General features: G+C 40.5%; 1 protein-coding gene across 1 annotated transcript in view; it reads left to right on the top strand.

The window, feature by feature from the left end:
- The window catches only part of HSD17B12 (hydroxysteroid 17-beta dehydrogenase 12), a 168832-nt gene that overhangs the window by 51904 nt on the left and 94750 nt on the right, over positions 1-22178 (top strand). The window contains exons 2-3 of the mRNA XM_069553954.1: positions 9184-9230; positions 11986-12061. Coding sequence (XP_069410055.1) covers positions 9184-9230; positions 11986-12061 — 123 coding nt within the window. The remainder of the gene's footprint in view (positions 1-9183; positions 9231-11985; positions 12062-22178) is intronic.

Here is a 22178-nt window from a genome sequence, read left to right on the forward strand (position 1 = left end):
AGAGGCCTTTAGAGATTGGGGCAACATTGAAAAGGAAAGCTAAGCAAATGCAAGAAAAAGGCCATTTTAACTCCAGGAGAAGAAAAACGTTGATTACGAAAGAAAATGTAATTCTGATATGCAGTTTGGTTCACTAGTGGATGATATATTTTTCTAGCCACAGTAATTGTTGAATAGTAAAGGATTTGACAGACTTTGTTCCTGCTCTCCGGGAGGGAGTATCTACATCCTTGGAGTTTCCTAAGTGATAGGGATGTCTGTTATTCATGGTGGGCTCTGATAATGTATGCCCGTGAGATCGCTCATGGTGGGACTGTATGGAGAGCTTCAAGATGGGGACTGGTCCTGATGGAAACACCAACCTCGGGATTAGAAGATTGGCACCTTGAATGGGATAACAGCTGAACCTTCCATCCTCTACGGAGGGATGAGGAGGCTCGAGTCTGAGTTCAGTCCTGTGGCCAGTGATTCAATCAACCACACCTTCGTAATGAAACCCAATGAGAATTCCATATTCCCATGATGCTCTGTTCTCCTCAAGAAAAAGTAACCACTCCTATGGATTTATTCTCCATTCATACTGGATCACACTTGGGGAAGGAAACGTGACCCAGAAGGAAACAGCGGCTTACACTCCAGTATTGTTGCCTGGAGACTCCCATGGACAGAGGGACTGGTGAACTGCAGTCCACAGGGTCACAAAGAGTTGGACACGACTGAAGTGACTTAGCACTGGATCACAAGCTAGTGCATCAGCTATTTTACTTGCTTTTAAAAATATATCAGTATTTCTAAAATCTGTGCAGTAGGGCTTGATTTCCTTCATCTACCAACAAGCAGCTGCATTGTGTAAAAGTCCCAGAGGCAATGCTGCTGTGTAAAATGATTTAAGTAACATTAAGCCCTTCTTGCAAAAATCATCTTGCAGTTCCTAGTGAGTGAACACACACATGTTCTGGGGTGGGGCTGGAGGAGTGACCTCCCCTTATTCAGAGAGGTCCTGGAAGCTCTACACTGGGGAGCCCCCTACACCTTGCCCTCTGTGGCTGTACACTTGGTTGGTCCTGATTTTTATCCTTCACTGTAAAGCTGTAATCATGAATTGTCTTAAGTTATCCTGAGTTCTGTGAGTCATCCTAGTGAATTCTTGAACCTGAGAAATTGTGAGAACCTGAACATTGTAACCAACTAGTCACAAGTGTGGGTGACCTAGGGACGCCTAAACTTGTGGCTGGTGCCTGCTCGTGGACAGTTTCGCTGTCTTTAACCTGTAGGATCTATGCTCACTCTGGGCTAATATCAGAATTGAGTTACAGTGTTATAATAATGTAATGACTAACTGTTTGCAGGATCTTGTGATATAACTTCATTGGGAGGATGGGGAAATTTAAAGGGGTGAAGATTGTCTTCAACCCTAATGAGTCAAGTAATATAAAAATAAATGAATCAGGGAATTAGAGTATAACAGGATTTAGAACATGTAAAGACAAGGAGATGCAATTAAAAGCAGTGAAAATTGTTTATGGGGATGGAGTAGGAAGGTGCAGAAGGATACAGAAAAAAATCCCCCCCCCTTTTTTTTTTGGTCCAAAACCTCTTGAAACTGTTTTCTTTTTCAAGCTAAGTTATGTATTTCTTAGATTTAAGTAAAATCACTTTAAAAAGAAGGGAGCCTGACTTGTAGGCTGTCAGTAGTTCATCAGGAAATGGACATTTGTGACGTGTGTATGTAGAGGAGGTATTTAGGGGGATGTTTTCGGGAATGGTACCTAAAAGTGAGTAAGCAAAGGAAGCAGGGTAGGGCAGAGGGAGAAGTCACACTGATGCTGGAGTCACACGAGCCCCATGGGATGGCCCCATGGGATGGCCCGTCGGAGATCCCTAAGTGAGGTAAGGGAGCTGGATCTTTGTGTGGCCCGGTAATTAGGCATGCATTACCCAGGGGAGGGCTGTAACCTTGGGCAAGGCGGCTCCCTTTGACTGAGGATCATTCCTGGGAGATGCTGTCTTGTGCGCTGAGAGCAGATAACACTACTGGTGAGAGGATTGCCTGAAGACCTCTGTACTAGAAGCGAGGATGAGGTTGGTACTCTTAACGGTACCTGATGCCCACTACAAACTCCAGAAACTGAAGAGTCTGATAAAGTTTTGATAGCCATCAGACAAATTTTATAATCTCTAGTCCTGACATATTCTAGGCTTTGCAGGACTATTTTTAAAGTGTGGTACGCTAGTTGAGGGCTTCCCAGGTGGTGCTAGTGGTAAAGAACCTGCCTGCCAATGCAGGAGACTTAAGAGACATGGGTTTCATCCCTGGGTTGGGAAGATCCCGTGGAGAAGGGAATGTCGACCCATTCCAGTATTCTTGCCTGGAGAATTCCATGGACAGAGGAGTCTGGTGGGCTACATACAGTCCATGGGGTCACAGAGAGTTGGGCACAACTGAAGCGATTTACCTGAATGTATGCTGGTTGAGGTCAGCCTGGAGTTCACAGTTTTCACATACACACAAATACACACACACACACACATACACACACACCAGAGTCATCTGTATTCTTTTGAAATATGTATATTACAGCCAGAAATTCTAGATGCATTAGTTGTGGTGAATTTATTGTCATTTATTTATTGAGCATTTTCATATTAAGGGATTTAAAAACACCAGATCTGAGAAAGTCTGATGTGGCCATTGATTCAGTGCTATAATCACATATAGGATTTGCTTGCTCCACAATTGTTGAGCATAAACAGAATAATCTAGGTACGAAAGGCTCTGTGAATAGACAGGTTGAGTGGCAGACAGATTAGGAGAGTACAAGGTATTGTGCTTGTATCATGAAGAAGTTTGAGAAAGCAGGTTCTCAGGGAAATCGTCTCAGTCTTGTTTTGTAGTTTGTAAGAGCAGCTAACTGTGAGCATCACTGGTGCATTCAGCAAGTGTCTCCCGAGCACCCACCTTGTGCACTTCACACAGCAAGGAGCCTAGAATCCAGCAGAAGAATTAAGACGTGTGAGCAAATGCATTTCAAAGTAGAGAGTGGTAAGTGCTGCAAGAGAAGCGCATGTAAAGATGTGGAAGGGAGAAAGGACTCGTTTGAAGTGATCTCAACAGTGGAGTTAGTTGGTGGAGTCTGAACAAGCTATGAAGAAAGAGGCATGGAGATGAGGTTCTGGGGATCTGGAAGAGAGCAGAAAAGTTTATCACAGAGAAAAGGAAAAGGAGAGAATTGGAAACAATTAGAAAATGTTTATCCTTCTTGTGTGAAACATTAGTGCATCAGTGACAGGAATACAGTGTAAAATTTGGGTCCCCTTCCAAAATATGCAGAAGATGAAAAGTTACAGAAATGTGCAACAGAGTTGATAATGAGGTTGGAGGAACTTTCATATGATACTTAATTTCCTATAGGTGGATTCCACTACAAATGTTTAAATGCATGAGTTAATAATGTTTCTTGTAAGCAAAATCACAATCATAAAAACACATGAGGTACCTTTGAGAGGTATCAGAGAACCAATTTATTTTGAAAACTGGTAAGTAAAGGAAAAAAATCCAACATTTATCTTGTGCTTCTGTGCAAATTCTGTATCATTTGTAATCAAATAACTGATAAGGAGTTGTTTCACTATGGAAATATTCCAGCTAATAAATTAAGATGGGAAGACAGAATTCAAGTATCAGTTGAATTCAGTTCGGTCGCTAAGTCGTGATTGACTCTTTGCAACCCCATGGACTGTAGCATGCCAGGCTTCCCTGTCCATCACCCTGTCCAACTCCTGAACCTTACTCAAACTCACATCCATCAAGTCGGTGTTGCCATCCAACCATTTCATCCTCTTTGTCCCCTTCTCCTCCTGTCTTCAATCTTTCCCAGCATCGGGGTGATTTCAAGTTAGTTCTTCATATCAGGGGGCCAAACCATTGGAGTTTCAGCTTCAGCATCAGTCTTTCCAGTGAATATTCATGGACCGATTTCCCTTAGGTTTGACTGGTTGGATCTCCTTGCAGTCTAAGGGACTCTCAAGTCTTCTCTAACACTACAGCTCAAAAGTATTAATTCTTCAGCTCTCAGCTTTCTTTACGGTTCAACTCTCACATCCATACACGACTACTGGAAAAACCATACCTTTGACTAGACAGACCTTTGTTGGCAAAGTAATGTCTCTGCTTTTTAATATGCTGTCTAAGTTGGTCATAGCTTTTCCAAGGAGCAATCATCTTTTAATTTCATGGCTGCAGTCACCATCTGCAGTGATTTTGGAGCCCCCCCAAAATAAAGTCTCTCACTGTTTCCATTGTTTCCCCATCTGTTTCCCATGAAGTGATGGGACTGGATGACATGATCTTAGTTTTTTGAATGTTGAGTTTTAAGTCAACTTTTTCACTCTCCTCTTTCACTTTCATCAAGAGGCTCTTTAGTTCTTCTTTGCTTTCTGCCATAAGGGTGATGTCAGCTGCATATCTGAGGTTATTGATATTTCTTCTGGCAGTCTTGATTCCAGCTTGTGCTTCATCCAGCCCAGCATTTCTCATGATGTACTCTGCAAATAAGTTAAATAAGCAGGGTGACAATATACAGCCTTGACGTACTCCTTTTCCTCTTTGGAACCAGTCTGTTGTTCCCTGTCCAGTTCTAACTGTTGCTTCCTGACCTGCATACAGATTTCCCAGGAGACAGGTCAGGAGGTCTGGTAATCCCATCTCTTGAAGAATTTTCCACAGTTTGTTATGATCCACACAGTTAAAGGCTTTGGCGTAGTCAATAAAGCAGAAGTAGATGTTATTCTGGAACTCTCTTGCTTTTTCCGTGATCCAGCGGAGGTTGGCAATTTGATCTCTGGTTCCTCTGCCTTTTCTAAAACCAGCTTGAACATCTGGAAGTTCACGGTTCACGTATTGCTGAAGCCTGGCTTGGAGAATTTTAAGCATTACTTTACTAGCATGTGAGATGAGTGCAATTGTGCGGTAGCTTGAGCATTCTTTGGCATTGCCTTTCTTTGGGATTGGAATGAAAACTGACCTTTTCCAGTCCTGTGGCCACTGCTGAGTTTTCCAACTTTGCTGGCATATTGAGTGCAGCACTTTCACAGATTCATCTTTCAGGATTTGAAATAGCTCAACTGGAATTCCATCACCTCCACTAGCTTTGTTCCTAGTGATGCTTCCTAAGGTCCACTTGACTTCACATTCCGGGATGTCTGGCTCCAGGTGAGTGATCACACCATCATGATTATCTTGAAGATAATCTTGTGAAGATCTTTTTTGTACAGTTCTTCCGTGTATTCTTGCTGCCTCTTCTTAATATCTTCTGCTTCTGTTAGGTCCATACCATTTCTGTCCTTTATTGAGCCCACCTTTGCATGAAATGTTCCCTTGGTATCTCTAATTTTCTTGAAGAGATCTCTACTCTTTCCCATTCTATTGTTTTCCTCTATTTCTTTGCATTGATCGTTGAGAAAGGCTTTCTTATCTCTCCTTTCTATTCTTTGGAAGTCTGCATTCAAATGGGTATATCTTTCCTTTTCTGCTTTGCCTTTAGCTTCTCTTCTTTTCTCAGCTATTTGTAAGGCCTCCTCAGACAACTGTTTTGCCTTTTTGCATTTCTTTTTCTGGAGGATGGTCTTGATCACTGCCTCCTGTACAATGTCACAAACCTCCGTCCATAGTTCTTCAGGCACTCTGTCTATTAGATCTAATCCCTTGAATCTATTTCTCACGTCTACTGTATAGTCATAAGGGATTTGATTTAGGTCATACCTGGTGGTTTTCCCTACTTTCTTCAATTTAAGTCTGAATTTGGCATTAAGTAATTCATGATCTGAGCCATAGTCAGCTCCTGGTCTTGTTTTTGCTGGCTGTATAGAGCTTCTCCATCTTTCGCTGTAAAGAATATAATCAATCTGGTTTTGGTATTGACCATCTGGTGATGTCCATGTATACAGTCTTCTCTTATGTTGGAAGAGGGTATTTGCTATTACCAGCACACTTTCTGACAAAACTCTGTTAGCCTTTGCCCTGCTTCATTTCATATTCCAAGGGTAAAGTTGCCTGTTGCTCTAGGTACCTCTTGACTTCCTACTTTTTCATTCCAGTCCCCTGTAGTGAAAAGGACATCTTTTGGGGGTGTTATCTCTAGAAGGTCTTGTCGGTCTTCATACAACTGTTCAACTTCAGCTTCTTCAGCATTCCTGGTTGGGGCATAGACTTGGATTACTGTGATATTGAATGGTTTGCCTTGGAAATGAACAGAGATCATTCTGTCGTTTTTGAGATTGCATCTAAGTACTGCATTTCGGACTCTTTTGTTGATTATGATGGCTACTCCATTTCTTCTAGGGGATTCTTGCCCACAGTAATAGATATAATGGTCATCAGAGTTAAATTCACCCATTCCAGTCCATTTTAGTTCACTGATTCCTAAAATGTCAGTATTCACTCTTGCCATATTCTGTTTGACCACTTTCAATTTGCCTTTATTCATGGACCTAGCAATCTAGGTTCCTATGCAGTATTGCTCTTTATAGCATCAGACTTTACTTCCGTCACCAGTCACATCCACAGCTGGGTGTTGTTTTTGCTTTGGCTCCATCTCTTCATTCTTTCTGGAGTTATTTCTCTACTGATTTCCAGTAGCATATTGGGCACCTACCAACCTGGGGAGTTCATCTTTCATTGTCCCATCTTTTTGCCTTTTCATACTGTTCATAGCATTCTCAAGGCAAGGGTACTGAAGTGGTTTGCCATTCCCTTTTCAGTAGACCACGTATTATCAGAGCTGTCCACCATGACCCATCCGTCTTGGGTGGCCCTACGGTAGCCTGGCTCATAGTTTCATTGAGTTAGAAAAGGCTGTGGTCCATGTGATCAGTTTGTTTAGTTTTCTGTGATTGTGGTTTTCATTCTGTCTGCCCTCTGATGGAGAAGGATAAGACACTTATGGAAGTATCACCGTCTTGCAGTCTCTAATTAAATATTGTATCTCAGTGGGGAACATCAATGGCTGCTTATGTAACAAAAAGCAAAATTAGCAAACATGTGCCTCCTGATAGAAGTACATACTATTGCTTATAAAGTATTCTTACCCCCAAAATTAAACCTGAATTTGATCACCTAACTATTAGTGGACAGAGAAAGTGAAAGTAAAGTCTCTCAGTCATGTCCGACTCTTTGCAACCCGTGGACTGTAGCCCACCAAGCTCCTCTGTCCATGGGATTCTCCAGGCAAGAATACTGGAGTGGGTTGCCATTTCCTTCTCCAATTAGTGGACAGAAGAACATGTTAAATGACATCAGGAGGATGCAATCAGCCAGTGACAGGCTGGTTAAGTTAAATGTGTGATCTACTATATTCAACAGATGCCAGGGAGGGGAGAAGGAGGGAGGCAGAGGGAGAAAAAGAGGAGCCGATAGAGCAGATAGAAAATGGCAGCCTACTCCAGTATTCTTGCCTGGAGAATCCCATGGACAGAGGAGCTTGGTGGGCTACAGTCCATGGGTTGCAAAGAGTCGGACATGGAGTCCATGGAGTCACAGAGTCGGACGTGACTGAGCGGCTAAACACAGAGCTGATAGAGGGAGAGAGATAGAGATGGAGACAGACATAGATATGATTTCATAACCTGTTTTATTATTTCATATTCTATTATGATTATGAAAGATATGACTAGGAAGAATTTAGATATGTTTGCCATATTTCTGAATAGTAAAAGTAGGGAAAGTGTTAGTCGCTCAGTCATGTCCAACTCTTTGTGACCCTGTGGACTGTAGACCACCAGGCTCCTCTGTCCATGGAATTCTTCAGGCAGAAATACTGGAGTGGGTAACCCTTCCCTTCTCCAGGGGATCTTCCCCACCCAGGGATTACGACCCAGGTCTCCTGCACTGCAGGCAAGTTCTTTACTGTCTGAGGCATAGGGAAGCCCATTTCAGGATGCTACTCACAACCATGCTATGAATTTGTTAAACATGATTCCAGTGTTTTAGAGATAAGATACCTTGGTGTGATCTGACCCGTTATCATTTTCAGATGTTTATGCTACATAAGGTTTTAGAGCTTTAAAGAGAAATATGCTTTCTGGTAGAAGAAATAGATATTATTCGATTTTTACTACCTATAAATATATTTTAAAGTTTTTAAATGTAAATAGGATAATGTGTACTTAATAGTACAGCTCCATGCATTTTTACATACACACATACACATCAAGATATAGAGTATTTCCTACATCCTGAAGATTCCCTTAATGCCTTTTCCCTGTCATCTACCCCATTACCTAGGAGTAGCCAATATTCTAACTTCTATAGTTATAGATTAGTTTTTCCCTTTTTGGAATTGGATAAATGGAATCAAAATAGCTTGTACACTTTTTTTTTTTTTTTAGCTTGTACACTTTTATTTCAGGCTTTTTTTGCTCAATATAATGTCTGAGAGATCTGTTCATCTTTTGCATGTATTAATAGTTCTTTTATTTAAAATTTGCTATTTAGTATTCTGTTGTGTAAATATACCTTAATATACTTACTTATTCTCTTGTAGTTTAATATTTGGACAACTGTGCATCAATAAAGCTACCATGGACATTGTTTTGATAGACATGATGTTTTTATTACCTCTTGGGAATTGTGAGGTCATAGGTAGGCGCGTTTATTTCTGGACATAATGCAAAGTCATTTTTCCAAAATGATTGTGTCAATTTATAGTGCCACCAGCATTGTATGAGAGTTCTAGTTGCTTTACATCCTTGTCAGCCCTTGGAAGTGCAGTTTTTTTGTTTTTAGCTTTGTGCTGGGTATTCATTCCTAATAAAGAGCCACTGGTAATTGCTCCATCTTTTACATCAGAGTATGGTTGACCCGTCAGCAGCACGGTTGGTTAGGGTCACGGACCCTCCATGCAGTTGAAAATCAAAGTATAACCGGACAGTTGGCTCTCAGTATCTTGAGATTTTGCTTCTGAGGTTTCATATCTGTGGATTCAACTAACCTTGGATCCTGTAGTACTGTACCATGTATTTATTGGAAAAAATCTGCATACACATGGGCCCTTGGTGTCCAAAGCCGTGTTGTTCAAGAGGCAGCTGTATCACACAGGCCCTCTTGTGTCTAATTGGTGGGTCTTAACTATGATCAGTTCTACATCGTGATTCTGAAACTAAACTGTTACTTGTTTCTTCTCTCAGTTGTCACAGGTAGTACTGATGGAATTGGAAAATCATATGCAGAAGAGGTAAGTAATTTTCAAGACTTTCTTTTTGGTATAAAAATGTGAGAACAAATATAGAATGCTCTCTTACAGTAATTTTGGTTTTGAAGTTAAAAGCACCAATAGAGCCTTATACAATATAATAGAGGTACTTTGTTTCTGCCTTGTTAGCAATACTATGCTTAAACACAACTTTAAAACAACTTTTGGGGCATAATGTGTGTAAAACGTTTTGTCCTGGTAAGTTGGAATTGTGAACATTTTAGTGTAATTTTATTTTACATTGTGTAACTATGGACCATTCTCAGTCTTGAAAGTTAATTGCTTTGGATTATTTTCCAAAAGGTAGATAAATTAGTAGAGAGCGATTAAATCTGCAGACTAGCCCATGGTATCGTTTTCACAAGAAGGACTGTGACTGACAGATATTGACAGACACCCTCAGAGGATTCCAGTTGTCTATAATGTAACTGAAGGGGAGGACATCATAATAGTTTGAACAAAACTATACAGACCAGAAGCACTGGCCGTGCTGTTAAGGCGAGCAGTCCTGGTTCCACAGAGGCGCACCGATAGCCTGAGATATTGTCTGATTGTGGTGGAGATCCTGGCCGATCCATTGACTCTCTCATTTATCCTTTCAAAAGCGTTTTTAAAAAAAATCCTTTGGTTTCTCAGCCTTCTGTTTTTAATACAAAATCTACAGAAAAGTTTCAAGAAGAATACAGGAAGCACTCATATACCTTTCATCACGATTCACCAGTTGTTAACATTTTGCCCTGTTTCACTTTATCATTATAATTTGGAGCTTCCCTGGTGGCTCAGAGGTTAAAGCACCTGCCTGCTATGCGGGAGACCAGGGTTCGATCCCTGGGTTGGGAAGATTCTCCTGGAGAAGGAAATGGCAACCCACTCCAGTATTCTTGCCTGGAGAAACCCGTGGACGGAGGAGCCTGGTGGGCTACAGTCCACAGGTTGCAAAGAGTCGGACACGATTGAGCGACTTCACTTCATTTCACTTTGGTGGGACCATTTGGGACTTAGAGGCATTGTAACAACTCACCCTTAAAGATTTCAGCATGAAGCGTCTGAAAACTAGAATGTTCACTCTTGTAACCACAGTCCAGTGATCACACATGGGATACGAAGTTTAACTTGACACCACACTACTGTACACTCTGTATTCAAGTTTCCCCGTTATCCCAGGAGTGCCTTTTATAGAGCTTTTTGTATTCCAGAACCATTTAAAGATTATGCATTGCATCTAGATGTCCTGTTTCTTGACCAGGAGAGCTCCCTAGTGCCCTTCCGCGCAGGCCCCCCGCCCCCACCTTTTTTGCCTTTTTTCTTTTGTAACAGTGGCATTTTGGGGGAAATCCAGGCCAGTTGTTCCATAGATTACTGTTTGGGTTTGTCTGATTGTTTCCTCGTGATTGTGTGCGTGTGTGCTCAGTTGGTCAGTTCCTCATGATGCGGTTCAAGGTAAATTTTTTTAGCAGAAATGCTGCACAGGTGATAAACAATTTTTAGCAGGAATGTTACACAGGTGATACTGTATTCTTTTGAGTTTATCTTATCAGGAGCCACAAGAAGTCCATTCGTTCCTTTATTGATTATGTTGAGATAAGTCACTTACTAAGATGCTCTCTACCGTAATTTTCTATTATAAAAGTACCTTTTCCCCCTTTGTAATTAATGAGGAATCTGTGGGATGATTCTTTGCATGCATACCTCATTTCTCAACAGTCTTCCACCCCAGCATCTGTTGCTAAATTAGTGATCGCTAGGGTGGTTTTAAAATGGTGATTTTTAAATGGTATCTTTCCTTTTACGATTATATTAGATGCCGTTTTTCAATAGATAGGATCTTTTCCTTGTTCTTCCTCTCCCCATATATTTGTGGGTATATATTTGTGGGTTTTTTATAGTTTTTTTAATAAGAGATTAATTCAGCAAGTTATTACCAATCTTAATTATTTTTTATAAAAAAAGGTTCCATATCTTCTCATTTGCTATACCACTTTTTACTTAATAAAAGCTGACTTTAGGATTTAGGACTGGAAAATTAGTTTACTAAATCATTTATAGTTCAGAGCACATAATTTATTCTCATTTATATACTGTCTGTAGTATTTCACTAAAAATTCTGTGTATATTAGTGTTTTTCTTCTGCCCCGATATTTATGGGTCTCTGGGGATAGAAACCATGTTCCTATAAATCTTACTCATTTTGTGCAGTACTTATACAGCCCTGGAGAAGTACACAGAAGGTACTCCTCAGGAAATTCTTTATTAAGTCATACAATTAACTATCTTAGTTTGCCTTTGTAGTCCATAAAGTATAGTATTTAAATAAAAACTTTAAAATTGGTTCTATTTTTTAAATTCCCAACATTTTAACTGTAGTTTCCTTTGCCAGTTCTATAGTCTTCATGTACCCAGTCTAAGACAAAAACTTTTAAAGCTAATTTTTAAATTAAAGAAGTAATAGATACTTATGAATAAAAAAATTAAGTATGGACAGGTACAAAGTAAAAGTCTTCCTTTTTCTAAAACCCATTGACTTTTATACACTAGCTTGACTGAGAAAAATAATTCTTTGGGGAATCTTTTTGTAAAGTTTTCATTTTGGTTTGCCCATTCATTACACTCGGGGGTTTATTTGTTTTTTAACTTGAATTATCATATGTTTTCTTAAAATGAGACTATATCTAATTTACATTTTAAAGTGAAACAGAGATGTGATTCAGCTGTTCGGTGTCTTCTTTTATTGTTTCAGTTAGCAAAGCGTGGAATGAAAATTGTCCTTATCAGCAGATCACAGGACAAACTGAACCAGGTTTCCAGTGAGATAAGTAAGTCCTCACATCACCCTTCCCCTATAATCACAAAAGGAGTACAGGTAGCCTAAATTTAATGTTCTCAAGCAGATATCTAGCATTAATGTATTTATGTTTCAGAAAGCTTCTTTTTTTTTCTTTTTTGCTGTTAATGGGGGTGTTTCAAAGGTAGATCAGTTTTTTCTAATTAATATAGTACCATTATAAGTTGCTTAAAATGTATTTTACTGACTCATTAGGTTCTTTTGTGAAGAATCCGATTCTCGGATTATGTTCTCCTTAAACATCTGCATTCTTTTTCTGTTGCTCCTTTTAATTATTCTAACTTTTTTTTTTTTTTTTTTTTTTGCTCTTTGGCTTCAATGTCTTTATTTACTGGCCATGCCATGGGGCATGTGGGATCTTAGTTCCCCAACCAGGGGTGGAACCTGCACCCCCCCGCAGTGGAACCTGCACCCCCCGCAGTCTTAACCACTGGACCCCCAGGGAAGGCAGTCCTTGACTTCATTGTCTTTAAATGTATATCATATACGACTGAGGAAAAATGCAAAAGGCTAGCATATATACATGTGAGAGAGAAACTATTTTGGACTTTTTTCTTAGACAGCTGTGCTTGAGACCTGAATTATAATGTGGCAAAAACTCTTCTCATCTGACATCTCGTTAACCAACCAGATGGTTAAACCAGTGCTGTGCATTTCCTTGGTAAAATGTGTTAACTCATGTTCCTCATATGCTGTTTGTGACTGGTAGGCCTTCTCAGTATGATGCTTGTGTACTTTTATTCGTATGGGTCTAATGGTTTACCTGTTAACAGTCAGTTTTATTTGTTTTCAGACTTAACTTATGCCGGGTGCATTTGTTACTAAGCATTCTGTACACTGATGAATTATTAGTGTAAAAGGGAGAGTACGATAACCAAGTTGAATGCTCTGAAAAAAAGTGAGAAAAGCAAGTTCTTTTAGAAATTGGCTGTCAACCTAGGGGAAAACAAGAAAAATGCAAAATATTGGGGGAAAAACGGTTTGGACTGTTTGATATGTGTTAAAGTTTCTGTTGCGTTAAGAGCTGAAACTGCAATTATAGATAATGCGTTATGGGTGTGGGGGTGTTGTATATGTAAGAAAGACTGGAATTCCAGACTGCAGATCCAGATTCAGATAAGGACTTGGTCCCCTACACAGAGGATTGGTGAGTGAATTACACTTACTTATGGTGTCAGTCAAAATGGTTATAACATGTGCTTATCATTTTCTAGAATTCTTGCTTTAACTGACTTCTCTGAGTATCCAGCTAAAACACTACCCTGATTCTTTCAGAAGAGTCCCAGCTTTATTGAGATATAATTGACATATAATATTATGTAAGTTTGTATATACCATATTACTATTAACATTGCTGTCTACTACTAACATTTATGTAGTATGTTATTATTTATTTATTCTCTCACATGTATTATCCTCTTTGATCCTTCAAGCAACCTTGTGAGGTGTATATTTTGTTATTATTTCTACTCAGACCATAGCTGGTCCTGTTGGACAGATTACACGTCGAGACACTTGAGGTGAAAACCAGATCTTTGTAATATAAAGTATATTAAAAAAATTTTAAAGCCCTGTTGAGGGCACAGATCTTTGCAAAAGTGAGATATCCAATAGGTCTTTGGTATTTAAGGATTTTAACTTTCAAAGTTTCAACTATGTAAATGCAGCCTTGGAGGTCCAAGACATACAGTATCTTGCAGTTTTGCTGAGGTGTTAATTCGAATTAAGGAGTGCTCCTGTGACACTACGGAGTCTGAGGTATTTACTTAATGCAGTAGGTGATGTTAACATATTGCCTGGGTCTTAGTACTGTTTCTTACTTAGTTACTTGTAGTTAAATGTGTCTAATAACTCTTACAGTGAAAACATTGTGTGTATGTTTGTGGCGAGTGTATGTAAAACTGATTATTAGTGAAAGCACTTAGTAGTTGCTAGAAATAAAGGTTCATAGGCTGGAAATAGAAGCTTTTGATTAAATGGAACATTGAATTTTGAAATGCTGTACTATGAATGACTCCACCCCCTATTTGATACAGAAGCAAGAAAAGCTTCCTCATGACACTCACAGCAAGTGCTCCAGGCTATACAAAAATTGCCCCATGAGTCAGAAGATATGCTTTAATGGCATTTGAGAATTTTGTTAACTTGTGATATGAGGTGACACATGAATGTGGGCAGAAATGTGATTCTGGAAAGAGACAGGATCCTGTTCAAACATTTTTCATGCAGAAACAGATGGTGAAGGCACTGAAATGACCTTTATTATGAGGAAAAAAATTTTTTTTAGTTCTTAAAAATTTTGAAAAATATTTTTCTGGGCATAATATAAATTTACTGGGAGAGGTGGTATCAGCAAACCAGGTCATCTGTTCCAGGCTGAAAAAATAAATACACAGAGGAGATTTATACGTTTGTATAAGTTTTCAACTCAGATGTAAATCATCTGTGAGGGAATCATATTTTCCTGAACGTATGTATTCCAGAAGAAGGAAGGACCAGAATTTAACGTTGGCAAAGACAGACTGACTCTGTTTATGCCTTCAGCAAATCTTTATTGAATGCCTGTGTACCAGGTACTATGTCAGGCAGTCAAGATACAATAGTGAACAAGATATATGCAGTCACTGTGCTCTTGGAATGACGTGAAAGTGGAGGATACAGAAAAAAATAGGAAGAAAATAATAAACAAAACCAAAGACAAATAATTGCAGTTTATGGTAAGTACCATGAAGGAAATAAATAAGAGGCTGGAGGAAGGAAATAGGGAGTTCTTATATTGTAGCAACACAGTGAATTTTATGACTGGAAGACTAATAAAGGGCTACACCTAGACCTCCTGCCCATATAATAAACAAGTTGGTGCTTCAGTGAAGAGATATCTGCTGGGCCCTCTTGGGGGTTCAGTGGTGGAGGGATTGTGTGTGCAAATTGCCATGGTAGATCCACTCCAACGTTTCTACTTCCTTAAACCTTTGGGTTCTTGACTCCACATTATGCCATGAAAAGTTGTGGCCTCTGTAGCTCAGATGGTAAAGAATCTGCCTGCCATGCAGGAGACCAGGGTTTGATCCCTGGGTCGGTAAGATCCTCTGGAGGAGGGAATGGCAGTCCACTCCAGTATTCTTGCCTGGAGAATCCCATGGACAGAGGAGCTTGGCAGGCTACAGTTCACGGGGTCACAGAGTTGGACATGACTGAGCAACTAACACTACTACTACTACTACTGTTTTATTAGCTGAGCCGTTTAAAATCCTAACGATGATGCTGTGAAAGTGCTGCCCTCAGTGTATCAGCAAATTTGGGAACTCAGCAGTGGCCACAGGACTGGAAAAGGTCAGTTTTCATTCCAGTCCCAAAGAAGGGCAATGCCAAAGAATGTTCAGACTCCATTTAATTGTGCTCATTTCACATGCTAGTAAGGTAATGCTCAAATCCTTTAAGCTAGGCTTCAGCAGTGCATGAATTGAGAATTTCCAGATGTACAAGTTGGGTTTCTAAGAGAGGAACCAGAGATCAAATTGCCAACTTTCCTTGGATCACGGAGAAAGCAAGGGAGTTCCAGAAAAACATCTTCTGCTTCATTGACTACGAGAAAGCCTTTGACTGTGTACATCATAACAAACTGTGGAATCTTCTTAATGAAATGGGACTATCAGACCACCTTACCTATCTCTTTAGAAACCTGTATGCAGGACAAGAAGCAACAGTTAGAACCTTACATGGTACAGCTGACTGGTTCAAAACTGGGAGAGGAGTATGACAAGGCTGTATATTGTCACCCTGCGTATTTAACTTATATGTGGAGCACATCATGAGAAATGCCAGGCTGGATGAATCACAAGCTGGAATCAGGATTTTTGGGAGAAGTGTCAGTAACCTCAGATATGTAGATGATATCACTGTAAAGGCAGAAAGAGGAACTAAAAGAGCCTCTTGATGAGGGTGAAAGAGGAGAGTGAAAAAGCTGTCTTAAAACTCAACATTCAAAAAACTAAGATCATGGCAACAGGTCCCTTCACTTCATGGCAAATAGAAGGGGGAAAATTGGAAACAGTGACAGATTTTATTTTCTTGGGCTCTAAAATCACTGCAGTCAGTGACTGGAGCCTTGAAATTAAAAGATGCTTGCTCTTTGACAGGAAAGCCGTGACAAACCAAGACAGCATATTAAAAAGCAGAGACATCATTTTGCTGACAAAAGTCCATATAGTCAAAGGTGTGGTTTTTCCAGTGGTCATGTACGGATGTAAGAGCTGGACCATAAAGAAGGCTGAATGCCGAAGAACTGATGCTTTCGAATTGTGGTATTGGGAGAAAACTCTTGAGGATCCTTTGGACAGCAAGATCAAACCCATCCATCCTAAAGGAAATCATCCCAGAATATTCATTGGAAGGACTGATGCTGAAGCTGAAGCTCCAGTACTTTGGCCACCTGATGCCAAGAGCTGGCTAACTGGAAAAGAAGATTGAGGGCAGAAGGAGAAGGGGCAACAGGGGATGAGATGGTTGGATGGCATCATCGACTCGATGGACACGAGTTTGAGCAAACTCCAAGGAGAGAGTGGAGGACAGAGGAGCCTGGCGTGCTCCAGTTGAGTGAGAGCAAAGAGTTGGATACAACTTAGCAGCTGAACAACAACAGCAGTGCCATCAAATGTGGACCATCGTGGAGTTGAAGTTAACTCTTAAGAGCTCTTTTCAGCTGTAGAAACTAACCTTTAAATCCTAAATCTTTCACAAGTGACTCACGTAACCGATCCCTGGGTTGGGACAATCCCCTGGAGAAAGGAATGGTTACCCACTCCAGGGTTGCCTGGGAAATCCCATGGACAGAGGAGCCTGGTGGACTATAGTCCTTGGAGTTGCAAGAGTAGGACATGACTTAGCGACTAAACCACCACCAGTCTGGTGTTATATTTTGTTTTCCTTAGTCTACTGCTCATAGAATCTGTTCACACCCAGATTTTTCCAGATCTCTACCAATACATTTTTCCATGTTTCTACCAATACATATGAGATCTATACCAATTGTATTAAAAAAAAAACTTCACAGTTATTTTTGTGTATGTTATTACTTCGTGGATTAGACTTTGTACTTGTGCTTCCAGGGAATTTCAGTATCTAACCCTTTTATGGGTGGTGATAAGGGATGTTCTGGATAGTAATAAGGCCTCCTCAGCTAGGTCTTGAGTAGAAGAGGCATTCTGCTGCAAATGAATACCCTTATATTTATGGTGAGGTTTTTACAGGATTTTCAAGCCAGGGAAAGCTAATCTCTTCAGAGACGAGAAAGCAAGCTATTTCTCTTTCCTGGTAGGGCAAGCTCAGAGTAGCATTGCAGGGGCAGCGTGTGTGTATTTCTTCAGCCTCAACAGAGTCCACGTAGATATCCTCATCTCTGGTTCCAGGGTCTGTCTCTTTCTCAGTCTGCTTCACTTTCATCCATGAAATGTGGTGAGTCTGTGGAATTCAACTTCTATTGTAATTCCGTAAATGACACACTCAAATCTGGGATGTTAGTGAAGTGAGCTCTGTGGCTATAAAACATAAAAGTTTTTACTGGGGTTGCCATAAAAATTCTCTGGATCTAGATCATAAATGTGATCTCGAAAGCTTAAAGACCCAAGCTTGTCGTTTTCTTTCTGTTAGAGCCCCAGTGCATTCAGAAGAAGCCACATACCGCAGTCTTTGTTTTTTATTGAAGTTTTGGTTGAAGGATGATATTATATGTTAGAGGTATACAGGACAGTGATTCGCAATTTTTAAAGGTTATACTCCATTTACAGTTATTATAAAATGCTGTCTGTATTCTTCGTGTTGTGCAATATATCATTGTGGCTTATTTTACATATAGTAGTTTGTATGTCTTTATACCCTACCGCTGTATTGCCCCTTCCCTCTTCTGCCTTCCCACTGATAACCATTAGTTTGTTCTCTTTATCTGTCTTATTCTTTTTTGTTATATTCACTAGTTTGTTGTATTTTTTTAGGTTCCACATATAAATGATATCGTATAGTATTTTCTCTCTCTGATTTATTTCACTTAGCATAATATCCTCCAAGTCCGTGCATGTTGCTCCACGTAGCAAATTTTTGTTATTTTTTATGACTGAGTAGTATTCGTGTGTGTGTGTGTGTGTGTGTGTGTGTGTGTGTGTGTGTGTGTATACTCCCTCTTTGTCCATTCATCTGTTGATAGACACTTAGGTTGCTTCTCTATCTTGGCAGTTGTAAATAATGCTGTTGTGAACACTGGGGTACATGTATATTTTCGAATGGATTTTTTTTCCTGATATATACCCAGGAATGGAATTGCTGGGTCACAACAGTTCTGTTTGCAGTGTTTTGAGAATCCCCCATTCTGCTTTCCACAGTAACTGGGCCAATTTACATTCCCACCAGTAGTTTAGGAGTGTCCCCTCTTCTCCACATCCTCACCAACATTTGTGATTTGTGTTCTTTTTGACAATCACCATTCTGACAGGTGTGAGATGATGTCTCCTTGTGGTTTTGACTTGCTTTTCCAGTCTTTGTAGTCATCGTTTCTTCCAAACTGAAAGGTCTGTGCCAAGGAGCTGCTTGGTCTCTTAAGGCACTTCTTCAGTAGATGCTTGAACAACGGGCAACCGCCATTCATAGTGTTGCTGCGGCATGGAGTCAAGCCAACGTAAAAGTCTCTTGAGGTCTGTATTTCAGGCTTCCACTCCTGATACCAGTTTCTATACAAGCCAGAGTTCAGTCAGGAAACAGAAGCCAAGCAAGTTTGTTTAACTAGGCTAGCTTGTCTCTCTTCATGCTCACGCTCAGTTGTGTCCAACTCTTGCAATTCCATGGACTGTGATCCACCAGGCTCCTCTGTCTGTGGGATTTCCCAGGCAGGAATACTGGAGTGGGTTGCCCTGTCCTCCTCCGGGGGATCTTCCCGACCCAGGGAACCCATGTCTCCTGCGTTCCTGCACTGCAGGTGGACTCTTTACCACTGAGCCGCTGGGGAAGCCCTCTCTCTCCAGCTTTTAAACTCACTCCAGTGGATGAATTCATCCTTCTTTCTTCCTTGTCTCACTGGAGAAGTCTTTCCTGAATGCAGGAAAGGAGGAGACTAAAAAAGAAACCAAGTGGAGAGAAATAGGGCTCCTCTCACCATCTAACTCTCTACTGTTATTATGTAAATTTGGGGATTCTGTGCCTTGAGATGTAATTGCTTGTGTACATGGAGGACAGCCTACTCATCAAAGCTCTTCAGAAAAAAATTTAAAAGGATTATATATAACATTGTAGGGAACTAAATGTTTTGCCAGCAGTGGTTAAATGCTTTCCCAGGATTGACTGCTTTGATGAAATTACAGTTTTTTGTAAGGATACCTGTCACTTGTTGAATTAAGACAAGCTGAAAGTCATCACACATATAATAAGCTTATTTTATTATCATTGTTAGCCAGGATTATGAATATATTAAGTATTTTTATTGATTTTGATTTGTCAAAGAAAAAAGACTCCTGGATAAATGTCAGACTCTGAGTTGAGTTGTGCTTTACTTGCAGTAAAGCACAGTGCGAGAGAGACTGGCTTTCAGAGCAGCCTAATGGTGCGTAGAATATAAAGAAGGAAATGTTAATAGTTCATATTATTATGCAGCAATCGATAATTCTCATTGCTTACAGTTTAATCAACTTTGATTTCAAAAACATTTCTGTCTTCGATTAAAGAAAGTGAGAGAAAGTGAAGTCGCTCAGTTGTGTCCAACTTGTGGCAACCCCATGGATTGTAGCTTGCCAGGCTCCTTCTGTTCATGGGACTTTCCAGGCAAAAATACTGGAGTGGGTTGCCATTCCCTTCTCCAGGGGATCTTCCCAACCCAGGGATTGAACCCAGGTCACCCGCATTGCAGGCAGACTCCTTACCGTCTTGAGTCACCACAAATATGATGTCTCTTTTGTGTGACTTATGTCAGGGTGAAAACCTTTAGGATGGCCCCAAAATTTCATGACTTTATTTCTTCAAATGTAAAGCTTTTAGAAAACTTACTGGTAAATCTTCCTGGTAAATAGTCAACAGAGGAATAGGTTAAGGTGAACAATATCAGTTTCACTTTTTCAGTCTTGACCTATGATCATATCTGTGCAGTTAAAGTGCAGATTTGACCCAACATGTTGGACCCGTGTTTTTCTGATGTGCCATCAGTACTGTTAATATGGAGCTTTACTGTATTGAGCTTTTTCATCTATCTAAGGAATATGAAACATTCTTGAACACCTAAAGATCTTTTTGTTTTATCTTTAATAAAGCTAGAACTGTATGATTGTAGGAATAGAGTTAATCTCATGTATCCCCTAGAGTCACATATTTCTTTTACCACTTCTGTAGTGCCAAAAATATCTTTATTGCCCTTTGAGTCCACCTATTTCAAGGTCGTAAGCCGTCAGGAACCAAGAAGACCATCCAGTGTGCCTCTACCGATTTTGCCTGTTTGTAAGATCGTATTACCTGCGATCTTACTGCAAGTTCCCCAAGTAACTCAGCGTTGTTGGCCTTCAGAAAGCGACGTTCTGTGCTCCCGGTAAGACTCCCTTCGAGTCACAGAGGAGGTACCAGGATGGTTTACTGGGAGGTCTTTGAAACTTTGTTTCCCCATATGGGAGTGTAATCCTTGTTCCTTACTTGTGGGTTTGTCATGCCTAATTAAGTGAGAGGTACTGTTAAATGAAACATTTCTGGCATGGTGATAGTTATAAATTTGCTTTAATCTAATTTATATCCTGGTAGGAGAAAGGTAGATTCCTCCTGAGCCTATGCAAATAATTACATCACCATGTAAAGTTAAAAGGACTTGGGACTTCACTAGTGGTCTTGAGAGTCCCTTGGACTGCAAGGAGATCCAACCAATCCATTCTGAAGGTCATCAGCCCTGGGATTTCTTTGGAAGGAATGATGCTAAAGCTGAAACTCCAGTACTTTGGCCACCTCATGCGAAGAGTTGACTCATTGGAAAAGACTGATGCTGGGAGGGATTGGGGGCAGGAGGAGAAGGGGATGACCGAGGATGAGATGGCTGGATGGCATCACTGACTCAATGGACGTCTGAGTGAACTCCGGGAGTTGGTGATGGACAGGGAGGCCTGGTGTGGTGCGATTCATGGAGTCACAAAGAGTTGGACACGACTCAGCAACTGAACTGGACTGAACTGAACTGAACTGAGGAGAAAGGTAGATTCCTCCTGAGTCTATGCAAATAATTACATCACCATGTAAAGTAAAAGGACTTGGGACGTCACTAGTGGTCCAGGGACTGGGACTCCATCATGCTCCCAAGGTAGGGGACCTGGGATCGATCCTTGGTCAGGGAACTGGGTCCCACATGCAGCAACTCGGGACCCATGTTCCACAATGAAGATAGACGATCCCTCTTGTTGCAACCAAATAAATAAATATTTGACCAAAAAAAAAAAAAACTCAGTAAAGACATGTGTAATACTTGACCTTTGTTCTGATTAGTTTTGCAGACAAGACCAATGAGTATGTGTTATATTTTCTATACGATTCCCGTCCTGAAATTGACCTAACAAATTACTAGTTTATATTCAAGTTACTATTGCCACATAATGAACTACCTACCCAGACTTGCAAAGTGTAAAATAGCCATTTGAGATGCTCACAAATTGTGCCGGTCAGGAATTTTGCCAAGACTCGGGGAACAGTTCTTGTACCCATCAGGGCATTGTTTAGGTCATCAACGATAGCTGAGTGATAATGCATCTGTCTGGTCTGGGAGATCTGAGATGGGTTCACAGTTTGCTGCCGCGGCAGGATGTGACTGCAGACTAGACATGGCTGGGGCTGTTGACTTCAGTGCCTCCATGTAGCTTTGCAGCATGTTCATCTCATGGTAGCTGGACTTCTTACATGGTAGCTCTCTTTCCCCAGAGTGCATGTCCCAAGAGAACTAGGCAGAAGCTGATGTCTTTTTGGTTACCTGCTCTCATAATTCATAGGGTGTTAATTTTGCTGTACTGTGTTGGTCAAAGCGATGGTGGGCCATCTCAGATTCAACCGAAGAGGAGAAGATGCCACGTCTTGATGGGGGAGTGATG

The sequence above is a fragment of the Ovis canadensis genome, chromosome 15 (assembly GCF_042477335.2).
Source record: "Ovis canadensis isolate MfBH-ARS-UI-01 breed Bighorn chromosome 15, ARS-UI_OviCan_v2, whole genome shotgun sequence".
NCBI lineage: Eukaryota > Metazoa > Chordata > Mammalia > Artiodactyla > Bovidae > Ovis > Ovis canadensis.